General features: G+C 49.1%; 3 protein-coding genes across 3 annotated transcripts; 1 reads left to right on the top strand and 2 right to left on the bottom strand.

Annotated features, from left to right (window-relative positions):
* Nucleotides 1-4833: 4833 nt before the first annotated feature.
* On the bottom strand, nucleotides 4834-5902 carry LOC128270297 (uncharacterized). Its single transcript, XM_053007699.1, has 2 exons — nucleotides 5500-5902; nucleotides 4834-5384 (listed from the first exon to the last, which is right to left on the bottom strand). The coding sequence occupies exons 1-2, from the start codon at nucleotides 5900-5902 to the stop codon at nucleotides 4834-4836; spliced, it is 954 nt and encodes a 317-aa protein (XP_052863659.1).
* Nucleotides 5903-8506: 2604 nt separating this feature from the next.
* Nucleotides 8507-9399, bottom strand: LOC128273148 (uncharacterized). The gene is made up of 3 exons (XM_053011070.1): nucleotides 9178-9399; nucleotides 8700-9110; nucleotides 8507-8632 (listed from the first exon to the last, which is right to left on the bottom strand). The coding sequence occupies exons 1-3, from the start codon at nucleotides 9397-9399 to the stop codon at nucleotides 8507-8509; spliced, it is 759 nt and encodes a 252-aa protein (XP_052867030.1).
* A 2631-nt stretch (nucleotides 9400-12030) lies between these two features.
* Nucleotides 12031-12908, top strand: LOC128273744 (uncharacterized). The gene is made up of 2 exons (XM_053011778.1): nucleotides 12031-12493; nucleotides 12565-12908. The coding sequence occupies exons 1-2, from the start codon at nucleotides 12031-12033 to the stop codon at nucleotides 12906-12908; spliced, it is 807 nt and encodes a 268-aa protein (XP_052867738.1).
* The last annotated feature ends 34 nt before the right edge of the window (nucleotides 12909-12942 follow it).

Here is a 12942-nt window from a genome sequence, read left to right as displayed (position 1 = left end):
TCCGTGAAGCGTTTCCAGCTTCCAAAACTTGGTCTGCCCCGCGATCAAGTGTTGAGCACATGCAAAGTGACTGATTTAGGTGCGTCCCCAGAACCTCGACAGCATGCTTCGAGGCGCTACGCCCTCAGGTCAAACCGTCAGCGAACTGGCGAGAACCGTGACCTGAACCGTGGAGCATATTCATTGGCGATGCCAACACACGTCCGGGAGCCGGGCGAGAAAATACAGGAAATACCCGCTTACTCACACACATACGCACACGTGTGCGCGGTCACGCACTCACGCAACGCGAGGAAAATTGATCATCGAACAGCAACGCGATGGAAACAACACCGCAAGACGATCGGTTGGCGCGGGAAAAAATGAGCGCAAGTTGAATGCACCCGCGAACTGCATCGCTCGGGCCGCGGGTCGTGGCCACTGCTGGGGCCGCGGGTTGGGGTGGGTTAGGGCGACTGGAAATGGGCGCAATTATCGCCACTTTCATTGCAACACTTCCTGATATCGCAGCGGTCGCCGTCGTCGTCGTCGCTGGGGACGCTCACGGGAATGGAGTACCATTTTCCGGCCCAACCCGTCGGCGACCCCAGCCCACCAGGCGGCCGGTGACCAACCAACAGGCCCCCCGCCATAGCCCGGGGGGCACTCACCGGGTGCATTCAACCGCGAGCCTCTCTCTCTCTCTCCCGTATCTCTCTCGCTCGTCGACACAACCCGATCAGTCCGATCCGGTTCGTGGCGATCGCTGGCTGCTCGAGATGTCAAAGGCCCGAACCGATGATGCCGTCGGCCGGCGGCGGCATCGTCGTCATCGTTGATGACACTCTCACGGTGAGTGACACGGAAAATGGGCTGTCAGTTTTTCCGCTTTTTTTGTCGCCTCACGGCCGCTCACGACGATCGAAGGAGCGCACTGCGGAAGCCGCACTGGAAAATGCCGGACCGGCCCAGGGGTGGTGGAAAACTTACGCGCAACTTTTACGTAACCGTTCATTGATCTCACGCCAACAACGGTCGCATAACTCATTCGGCTCTCGCTTGAGCTCGTTCGGGCGTTAGCGTTAGGGCGTTACGCGACGCGCAACGTTGTCCGGCCACGTTGTTTGCCAGGCTGGTTTCCGCATTCCTCGCACTTCCGCACGGCCCCACAGGATTAGACGATCGTTCGCTAGGTTTAGGTGGTGCCTTCGGTGCTTCGGATCAGAGATATTTAAATCCCATTCGGCCCATTACCCATGCGACTGAATTGGCACGTCGCTCGGCACGGTTAGATCAGCGGCACGGCGCAGCCCATGTGCCCGGCCCGGATTACTTCACCGTAACCACGTTGCACTGGGTCTCTAATATACACTGGCGCATATGCACTGCCGACGCAACGCGCAACGCATGTGGCGCGAATAAATGCGCATATGCTCGACAAATGTGCCCAAAGATGCGCCGGCTCAACAACACATTTTACCGGTCCACTTTATTAACTTTAATTCATTCATCGCTGCTCCGTATTACCTCATCCTCCGCTGGCACTTAGCACCAAGCAGTTTGCTTTCGCTTATTTTGGGTGCACTCCAGTTGCAACACTTATTGCAACGGTCCCGTCCGTCCTGTTGCACCGTTAATAAATTATTTATTTTATATTATCGTCCGGCGTCGCGTAAACATTACGGCACGGCGTGTCCTGCAAGCACACACCTCAACGAGGGAGGGCTAAGTGACGGAATAAACATCATCATTAGGCCCGGCTCGGAAACGATAAATCATCGAGGGGGCGCATTACGCGGTCCGGCGGCCACTCGTTGTCGCGATTTGCCGCCGTCGCGTTGTGCGGGTGAGCCGGACGAAACGGGTTGCAAATGATCCGTAGGAAGCGCCGAAGGAAGGAACTGGAATTGTCCCGAGCCACCGGAGCTCGGGCGAGGTCCGAACGGGAGGCCCGCACTAACAGTGGCGAATGAATAATGGACGGGCGAGTTACTTTCGATTTCACTGCCGGCCGGCCGGAGCGTACACCTGTTGCAGAGAGCGTCACCGATGATTGTGGGGGACGAGGGGGCGGATTAGAGTGGTGCTCAAGGTGCTGCCTTCGAATGGCCCAGTGGGAGTGCGATAGGCGCCGCGCGGCCCCTCTGCGGCTTGCCGATGTTTCCGATCAATCGGAGTGTCACTGTCACTGTCGTTTGGGGGGGTGGGGAAATTGTGAGCATCATGCTCTTGGGTAAGGTGTGTGTAGGAAGGTGACGTCGATGGTAGACACGTGCGTCAAGCGGGAAACGGGGAGTCGTCGACTGAATCCTTCGCGGTCCGATAAAAGTGTGATGCGAATTCTATGTCATTTGTTTGTCTCGAAGTTATTTTCGTATTCGAATGCTTTTCTTAATTGTTCTGAATATCGGCCTATCCCATCGGTAAAAGGAGTCAGACCTGTTGTTGTTTATTACTATTATCCGACAGTAACAGTTAATGAATGGAACGCGATAAAACTATTATGAGTTTAAAATCATCGCTGCACAAGTTTAAATTTTTTTTTAAATTTATCAATTGAAGCCTATTTTTTTCTTTGAATAGCTGGCAAAGTTTGAAGGAATAAACCACATGGGAGAGTGTGATGCTGCTGCATATATCGCCAAGGATAAGCCACACAAACTTCTGAAACCCCAATTCAGTCGGCTCTTTCAGTGACAAACAATTACAAAATTCCAACCAAACATTAACTGCTCGGTCAGATCACACTTATGTTGCAAGTGTTCATTACACTCCGAGAAAAGTAAACAATCTGTATTTTTACAGCGTATCCTTTTCATCTAATGTTTGATGAAAATCGTCCCGGCTTACGCGAGAATATGTTTATACACTAGTTACTGTGTATATAGTGGAATACAATTTTATCCGAGATCCCTCGAGATAGCTGTAGAAAAATAGCTCGCGATAGCTCGAGAAAATTGTCCTGTTGTAGGGTGAAATCTTCAACAATAAAACGAGTTCCTTGATGAATGATTGTTTCTTTCATCATGTTTGGGACAGTTTTTGGGTTTCGAGTCACTACGAACAGGAAAGGTCACGAACCAACAAAAAGAAGGCCAGAGTTGTCTACATTCTGCAGACTAAATCGTAAGACATGCGCGGTAGGGACTTGTATACCTTCTGGTTTTAGTTTTAGTTGAATATTTCTGACATATTGAAAACGATTTGTGGTGTCACTATACATTTATCAATTCGTTTTGGTGTTGATATCTTACGGACACCAGCTTAAAAAGCTTTAACGACCTTCGTTCTCATAACCCTTCTTTGTTCAGCATTACATGTTTCACCAGTAAAACTCTTACCTATGACCATTCGACGTCATCAATAAGTTAAAAAAATTTCCCAGGTTTTTGCCATTTTACAAGCTGAGAAACAGTATAATGTATCGTGAATTCTTCAGCGTGCTTCTCAACTTTAGTTTTGCATTTTAAACATGGAACCATGTAAAAAATTAAGTTGTTATTGCTCATAAATAACAAAATGTACTTTAGTTGCTTTTTTACCGAGCAAAGCGAAGGAAATTGGTGTGAAAAACTCAAAAGATCAAGCTTCTAACTTCAACTGAAATTGTTTTCGCGGTGCTCTAATTCACCTATAGCCCCAAATGGCAGTCTACGAGATTTAATCAGAATGTCACTTAACCAGCAAAACTTTGCTCTTAGATTAAAGAGTAGTTACTTAAACCTTCTTATTTTTCTTCTGTATGTTTATTTTCTTTGGCCTGGTCATGGAGCCAAAGCAAGGTGAAGGTTAAGTGTTGGTTCAGTAAGGCTTTTAGGCAAAGCGGTCCGGCAGACAGGACAATGATCCTTCCTTTGCACTTTGTTTCTTCAAAATAAAGGTTTTTGTTTGCTTAGTTTGCACGATTTCTGCCTCAAATCCTTTTCCCAACTCAGAAAATGATGCCCGTACGCCTAAATGTATGCATTTTCGGGACACCTCGCATTTTGCATCGTTTGAACTATTTCATCTGGGTTCCAAAAAAGCAGTTGATGTTGTGAATACCGAATCGTTACGCTCTAACTTGCTTTCGCCGATCGGCCTAATGATGAATATCGTTATATGAATAAAGATCACTTTTTTCAGCTTTTCGCGCGCATTCGATCAAATGGCGCGGAAAACATCGACGGAACATCGAACATTTCATGGGAATGTCGGTTGGGTACCGAGCTAAGTATGGTGCATTGCATACTTTCAGGGTACAAACGAATCGCTTTGCTTCCGTTGAATCGGTTTTACAAATTTGAATAAAGGAACGAATATTCAAAATCTACATGCAAAGCATCAAACAGATATGCGACGTTTCTTTTTGTACCCCAAACGTTGCTCAATGCTGCTCTGCTCTATTATATAAATGCTTATATCTCTCTGCATAGTTTAAGAATGATATCTAATAATCCAATCCAATAATCCGTACATGTACATCGGTCCGTGTTCGCTTTGTGTTTTTATTCGTTTTTATTTCCACCGTCAATAAATAACGTTCGCATTGAAAAAAATAAATAACTCGAAGTGGATTTAAATAACTGAAACTCAACACCAAACCATCACGGTTCACGGTCCGCAACACGGCGGGTCCCTCACTTCCCCCTCGAAGACGATTGGAGCTGATGTCCAACCACACAGGATTGGGGCATTGGGAGGTCGTGACCTAGTCGTTTCGTTCTATCGACGCTCGATCGGACGAAGGCCGATCAGTTGGAATGCGGCGGTGAAGGTTCTGTGTCCTGCGGTGGTCTCTGGGTTGCTCTCCAGTGTTGCTTTGGTTGGGCCAACGGGTTGGGCCAGTTGGCGATGGCGGTGGTTCACGGTGGTCTAGTACGCGTGCGCCGCATTGGACGAGGACGATCCGGACGAACCGGACGAGGAAGAGGAGGGGGAGGATGAGGAAGAGGAACCAGAGAGCGAGGATGATGAGGAAGGGGAGCCCGAATTATAGGCCGTGTAGGAGCTGGAGCCACCGGAACTGGGATAGTACGAGCTGTAGGCGAGATTGTGGGACGTGCCCGAGGTAGATGGTTCCCAGAGGCGCGAGTATGGTCCACCGGACTGCGGTTCCCAGGATGACGGCTCGTAGCTGGAGGCGGGCGTGGAGCTAGGCGGGACCGGAGCACCGTACTCGGCCAGTGGCGCCTGGGGCATCATTGGCATCATGGACATCGGCATCCCGAGGCCAGACTTCTTGACCAGCTGCGCCACCAGGAAGCCCAGCACGAGCGTGATGGCGAGCTTCGACAGGATCAGGGCCTTCATCGCCTTCAGGCTCACCAGCCCCAGCAAGATCGGCATCAGGGCCTTCATCTTCAGCTTCAGCAGCAGCAACACTGGAAGCAGGAGTTTCTTCTTCAGTAAATGACCACGGGCTTCTGTGGGGCCGATCGAACAGAGGTGAGAAATGGCGGCGGTCCAATGACGGAAGGGAGGTACTGGTTAGTTCCAATGTCGCGTGGCACTCGTAAGGTTAGCGCACCCCATACTTACCGGTCGCGAGCCCGGCAGGCACGACGTCAATGTCCAGCCCCTTGTCGGCACGGTAACTGACGACGGTATCCTCCGGAAGCTGCACCCGGAACTCGTGGGTGTCCAGCACGCGAGCCACGCGATCGAAGATCACCTTGTCGACGTGGGTCTCGTCGAAGGCCCGGGCCTGTTCTTCCCGCAGTCCAAGCACACCGTCCAGGTACAGCAGAACCTTGCCTTTGAGGCAGCCCATGACGGACGAGTAGCCGCTGAAGCACTCGTTCACAATCGACGACAGCAGCTCTTCGCTGGTCGCGATCCGTGGCCGTTCCTCGATCAGGTTCGACGCAATCGAGGCGCAAGATGCGGCACCGAGCAGCACCGCCAGGGAGGCCACCACCAGCCAACAGGATCGACCCGCCATTATGCCGTCTAGCGCAAGGACACCGAAACACACACTCGCACACACTCACGCACACTGGCTCGCCCTGTGGGTCTATGTTTTCACGCACCTCGTGTGACGGCGGCGGTGGCGAATGTTGATTAAGCAAGTGGCGGCAGGCTAATGATAGTGTATTGGGAACGCCGCCAGTGTTTTATACGTCGGCTGGACTTTCCAACCGACCGATCCCCGGCGGGGCGTCCCGATTGCGGCCGCACTACCGTACAGCACAGCGCCAAATAAGCGAAGGGCCGGCTGTTGGCCGTTTTTGGCGGCCCGAGCCCCGAGCCTGCCTCGACAATGGTGCTGACCGTGATGGTGGTAGTGTTGCCGTATGGTTCCATTGCCGATCCCACCTGCCGCCGGAGCGTTTCGATTTCCATCCATTCCCCCCGGCCCAGGCCAACCAGTGCCCTATGCTTCATTTTCGATGCTCGTCATTTGGATCACGATGTAGCGAGCGAAACGCGGACGTCGCGAAGGCGATTAGCTATTCAAGGCACGGCGCGCTGCTTGCTCGAAGCGCACTCCCGGGGAGTGCCCGGAGTGGAGAGACGAAAGAATTTCGACCGCAATTCCCGAAACGTCACCACGGGCACCCACCACAGTTGGGTCGGCTACGCCCAAGAATGATCACTTTCTCCTGGATCGCCTCGATCACCGATTGGGGCGCCGATGCAACGATCGACCGCCGAGCGCCGCTTGGCCTCTTACTTCCGGATCCACAGATCCGGATTGAAAGGCGAACCGGATTAGGATTTGGCGGAAACTGGTGGCCAAGGCAAATTACCACGCAATTACTCCTTTGGCCCCGTTGGCCAACTTCCGTTCGGGTCACGCGCCCGAGTTATTATCTTTTTGTTTTCATTGGAATGCAAAGCGGACACTTGCGTTGTTTTTAGGCTACAGCAGCGGCAGTTACAGCAGCGAAACGGAAGTGCAACAATAAACGACTGGCCGTCTGGCTGTGCGCAAATTATGATTACCATAATCGAAAAAAAAGTTGAAAATGAAAGTTCCGGTCGTGGGAAGTGAAGTCGGAGCACAGGTGCCAATAAGTACGTACCAAAACTATCAAATGAACCACGCCCCAATCAGACGGCCAGACGTCGAAAGGCAGATAATCTCAAAATAGTCCACCGAGGCTTGCATGTACTACTAATCGGATGTGAGACATTAATGCCCTTTTCCGCATAGTATCCGGAATTACGTAACACATACGTTGTGACAGTCAGGCCGGGCATAGCACGAAAACATCTGTTCAACTAACTCCGTCCAACATGAAACCGATAAAATCGAGCTGAAACACAACACTTTCCAATTTTTGGGGTTTATTACGACCAATCGGCCTATGAAAAATACTGAAAACTCTGAAAAATGTAGAGATTATCTAGATTCGGGAATAAAGATAAACATTGGCATAATTGACAGCCAAAGGTTGATTCCGTATTCTTCCTTTTCTTTTCCTTGTTTATCTCCGGAATCCTTAGCACACATTACCCAGTAGATCAATATTGGGTTGTTTTAAATGATTGACTACAACATTATTACACCCAAAGCGCATTTGAAAATATTTCGATGTTTTTATGACTTGCATTGTCCATCTATAAATCATCTATAGAAACAATAAGAATTCTATTTCTGTGACAAATTGAGAGAATGCTTTACTTGCGGCCACGATGTATAGAATTGTGTTGGTTCTTGTCGCAGAAGGTCTGCCCACGGAGTAGGCTGGATTGGTCTTGTACTTCCAGAACTGCAGTTTACAATTTCTTTAGAAAAAGGGACCTTCAGCTCAGGGTTCCCTTAGAATATTAATAAGCAGCAGACTGAACCTAATCATGCTGTACGCTGTTCTTAGTGCCATGTTTCTTTTCGCACAAACGATCGCACGGAGTGTTCAAGAAAGCGAACAATAATTCATTAAAATATTTAACATCAAAACGTAACGCATCAACGTAACGCTAACCTACTTGAAGATAGGGTAGCATTCGTTTCCATTCAAGTATAGAAGTGAACATTAAAACAAATTATTCAACAGCTTGTACCTAGCATTAACCCATCGCAGAATTCCTACTACCTGTCTGTATACCTAAGCAAAGATCCAGTACCTCAAACAGTAGCTTCTCCTGCTCACGATCAGCATACATACATATCAGTTGGCAGCATAAACATACTAGAAAGTGGGTCATCTATTCCAAGATTTAATAAACACACCAGAGCGGTGTAGATGTTTTCCACGTTTCCAAACGTTGGCTCACTGGCACATGGAGACGCCTGGTGCGCGACGTGACTTTCATTCAAAATGGCGACGATGGCGATCATCACGATGCGAACGGAAGTGAAATCGATTGAACATCCATTGTTGTGATCCAGGGCCCTAGACCACCTCACCCAGCAGGTGTTACTCCCAGGAGAAAGCCTCCGAATGCCATTTGCTAGGGAAAGTGTCCCCCCGGAAGCATAACAAGTGTTCGTTTCGTTTCTTATTCGTTTATTGGTTTCTTAGTCTTTCACTGTGTGTCGTATGCGCTCGTAAACAATAAATAAAATAAATTACACCATCAACATGGTCGAGTGGACGACTCAGGCGTAAGCACTGTACGCCAGGTCCTGCCCTTCGAAGGCTGGCTGCTCGAAACTGCCGTACGATCGGCCGGCGTCCCACGGTCCATGGGCAGCTATGTGAGGATGATGGCTATCGGCAGCAAGCTGTTTGGAAACGAGAACAGTTAAGAGTGAAAATGCGGCGTATGTTTCGCATGTTACTTGTATGTACCTTTTTGCAAAGCTGGAAGATAGCCAGACCGACCGATACGACGAAGGAGAAGAACGACAATTGGAGCGAATTCCACGCCTTAAGTCCCAACACACCGAGCGCCATCGGGATCAGGGTCATGGCCTTCAGCAAAATGAACACCATGATGGGAATGACAATTTTCTTCAGCTTGGACTTGCGGGCCTCGCCTACGCCGCGGCCGCTCTCGGCGCTCGGGAACTGGAACGTTACGCTCATTTCGTCGTTCTGCAGATTACGCTGGGAAACGGTGACCTTGGCGTCGGCGATGGGCATCTTGAAGGTGACGTCATGGCTGCGCAGATAATTCTCGACCTGATCCAGCACTCCGGTCGCTCCACGGGCATCATTCGTTACGGCTCCATTGCTGCGGACTTCCACATCATCGGAAACCTGTGTGTGAGAAAAGGAAGTTCTAAGAGCAACCGATTCCCTGCTATTACTGACCTCGATTGCTTACCTGGAAGTTGTCCTTCCGGAAGATGGTGTCGAAGAAGTTCATGATCTTGAACTTCATGCACGCAACGGAATCGTTTTCCGTGCTGCACAGTGACCGCATCTCCTCGACCATACCATCCATCGGCGTTCCCTTCCAGAAGGCTGGCTTGTTGGCCGGATTGGCTGCAACCATACCGGACACCAACGCCCCGATCACCACGATCACCGCGCACTTGGATGCCATGTTTGGGGCCGTTTTCGTACAAATCGCAGGTGTCTCGAGTCGATGTTGATCCGACAAGCAAACTGTCCGGTGTGATTGGAGAAATTTCACCGCCCGGTGCTTTTATACGACCTTCGGTCCGGTCTCCTGCCCTGGCCACACCGGGCCGGCCAACTCCGCCAATCGCTGGATCCGTTATCAGTGGCTGCTTTCGAGCATCGCCGGCGCACAGCCGTTACAAGCTGCAGCTAAGCGCCAGCGCCACGGAACATCAAGATGGCGATCACGTACGGTTAGTTTGGATTTTTAATGGTTAGTAACGTCTGGTACGCACCGGTCCGTCCGTACCATAACGCTCGAAGTGTGAGCAGCAGCAGACACACGTCCGTTTGCAACTCGAGCGAAGGAAAATCCGTAATGCGCCGTGTGCAACATATCATAGAAACCGAAACGAATGCACCTTATTCTAATCCATCGTACGCGCAGGGAACTTCTACGATCTTTGCCACGATTCGCAGAACGCCACGGAACCAGAAGATCGATTTTTGCTCGAGGAGGAGCTCATCAGATTGCAACATATTGGATTACCGTCAGAAAATCTGCAACCCGCTTTCACCTACTGCAAATGCAATTGCACGACCCGTTTACGCACGCCTTACGCATGAAATCAGCTGCCAATGCGATCGAAGGCGATCGAAACATAATTCATTAAACCTTTCACCCTCGCCCCAATAGCAGTTCCGGTCACGATCGCGGCTCACGGAAGCGGCCACAGTTACGGGGACCTTGGCTGCATAAGGAAATCACGATCGAAATCTGACAATCAAAGTGTCTCGACCGATCACTGTCAGCCCGTCTGGGTCCGTCCGCCTGTTTTCCCTGAAATCGATATAATGTTGATGACGTTACGTAAAACTTTAGTTTTTCGTTGTTTTGCCCACATTACGTTGTTTACGTAAGATGTATTGGACGGCGAGCAAACAAAATTTAGCATTCTATTTTAATACTGGAGTGTAAAGTATTCGTGACAGTTTCGATAGATCAGATAAACATGTTTGGACTGTGTTATAAATTGAGCAACTTGAAATGAGCAGTAGAATAGAATAAAAAACAATATAAGATAAAACGGAAACATAAATTCTATGTTAAGAACTTTGAAAGAATCATAAAATGTGACCCAAACGACCCAAAAAGAAAATAAGAACTAAGAACACAAGGACAAGCAAAACTTGAAAAACTGTTTGGTCTGGTCTGTGGATTAGTCGCTTTCAATGTGTCTGAAATCTTCTACAGTCAAGTGACATTCATTCTTGAAACACTTCTAGCGATCTGATGTAAAAATAGTTATTGGACTCAGATTCTTGAATAAGAAATAAAATAATATTTTTAAATTCATGTGACACAAATAACCCCATTGATGCAGGATGCAATTAAGGAACCGAAAGCTTAGCAAACCATCCAGGGCGTGTAGGATATACGAACGAGGTTGTCGCAGAGCGAAAGTTCTCCTTAATTGAGGTGAGTGTTGGCTGCAAATTTCTGGCATCGCCATTGCCCTGTCCTCAAAGGACCCAAGTGTCCTTAGTCACCTTGTTAAATTTATTCAAAATTTAACTTGAAATTTAACCATGATATCTGACGTACCATGATATCGAGGACGTACCATGGTATCTGTTTTTTACGCAACACACCTCAAAAAGGGCAATGATCGAAAAGTTACAACATAACACAAAAGATACGAAAGGTACAAAATGGTTTTATGTTTTAATTACAGTTGTAATTAAATAATCATCAACGTAAAAATTAATTTCACCATTTTTCCTTCCGCCAAGAACAATATAAAGAAAGATATTAACTACAATTTGATTGTAATGAGAATTATCTTTTATATTAAAAAAAAGGACAAAAATAAATTAAGAATTTGTTCAATTTCCGGTATTCAACAGGTTTATCAAACTCTTTTTCCCCATTTTACTGTTCTATCGAAAAGAGTGGAAACGGTTTCTAGTAAACGATACTATTTACGTAACAACTAAAATTTTGTGTAACGCGTGCCTTCAGACGAAATCCTGTGTTTGGCAACCTTCGTGCACCGCTAATTACCATTTAAAATTTATTTTTTCGCTATCATGTACGTAAATACTCTCGCTTTCTACGGTGCCTTTCGTAACGGAAACGGCCGTGCCTCAGGTCCGCCGGCAGTTTACGACGCAGCATAGCGGAATGGTGGTCGAAGTGAAAAGTGGCGCTCCAAAGGGTCGTCAATGTGTTTGGAAAAAATTTCGACTGTTCTCCCATTCCGGCCACGTAGACCACTTTGGACGAGCGGAAACCGATAGTGTTGGTGTTTCGGGCAACGAGTTTCCCTCCTCTATCTCGTCTGGCGGAGCCTCTACCGCCGACTGCTGACACGTTGACCAACGCGTGGGGAAAAGAAAGAGCCAGGAAGCTAAATGAGTAGAGGGACAATTATCGCCGACGACCGGGGGCAGAGTAACGCCATGTACCCTGATATAAAATCCATGGTAATCAAATCCAACCGATTCATACGGTTTGTACAAATCGATCAGTAAAGACCGACATCTTCGTGTCAGTAGTTGTGGTCGCGAAGTGCGTTATTCGTTTCCGTTCCAGAGCTCCGGTTCAGCTGAAATGCGCTCGATAGCAGTGCTGGTAGCGTCACTGGCGATTCTAGGATGTGCTACCCACGGTCAGCCTCATTCGGCGGCCGAAGTAGCGGTGGACATCTACAAGACGTGTCTCAGTGACTACAGCATGAAGTGTGCCAAATCGAAGGCCCTGGCCTGGATGGCTCGGGCTGCCGAGCAGGACGAGATTCACGTCACTGACGCGCTAACGATCGTGCGTACCGGAACCCTGGAAGATGTCGAAATGCCGACGGAAACAGGAACTGAGCAGCAGGAGCATCGGGCTAGCAAGACGGTGCATTTGTTGAACAAAATCGATAGCTTCCTGTCGACGCACGCCTTAAAGCTAAGCCCACCGGCAGTTCTTCGGTCGGAGGACGCTCGGGCCTACATTCCTGAGTCGCTGCTGAAGGGCGGACTCGCCGAAGATCTCGTCGTCCCACTGACGGACGGAAATGTTGCTGAAGGTAGGCAAAACCACGTTACGCTCTACCTACGGCAGTTCTATAAGAAAATTCTCTCCCTTCGTGTCGTGCAGGTCGTGGCTTTGTTAAAAAAGTCATGATTCCTTTCCTGTTGGGCATCAAGTTCAAATCTACCGTCCTGGTCCCGATGGCTCTTGCCCTGATCGCCCTGAAAACGTGGAAAGCGATGACGCTTGGTCTGCTGTCCCTCGTCCTGTCAGGCGCCATGATGATCTTCAAATTCGCCAAACCAAAGATCGTCAACTACGAGGTGGTACACTACCCAACGCCACACCACGCGCACCACGTCGACCACCATTTCGACCATCACGCTCCGCACGTCCACTGGGACGCTCCGCCAGCCTGGAAGAAACGATCGCTGGACGCCCACGAACAGGCCTACGCCGGGCAGCTGTAATGTACCTGGATCCGCGGCCCGGACCGATAAGATA

Source organism: Anopheles cruzii, chromosome 3 (genome assembly GCF_943734635.1).
Source record: "Anopheles cruzii chromosome 3, idAnoCruzAS_RS32_06, whole genome shotgun sequence".
NCBI classification, from domain to species: Eukaryota; Metazoa; Arthropoda; class Insecta; order Diptera; family Culicidae; genus Anopheles; species Anopheles cruzii.
Note: the sequence above shows the minus strand (reverse complement) of the source record. Positions and strands in the feature narration are given on the sequence as shown.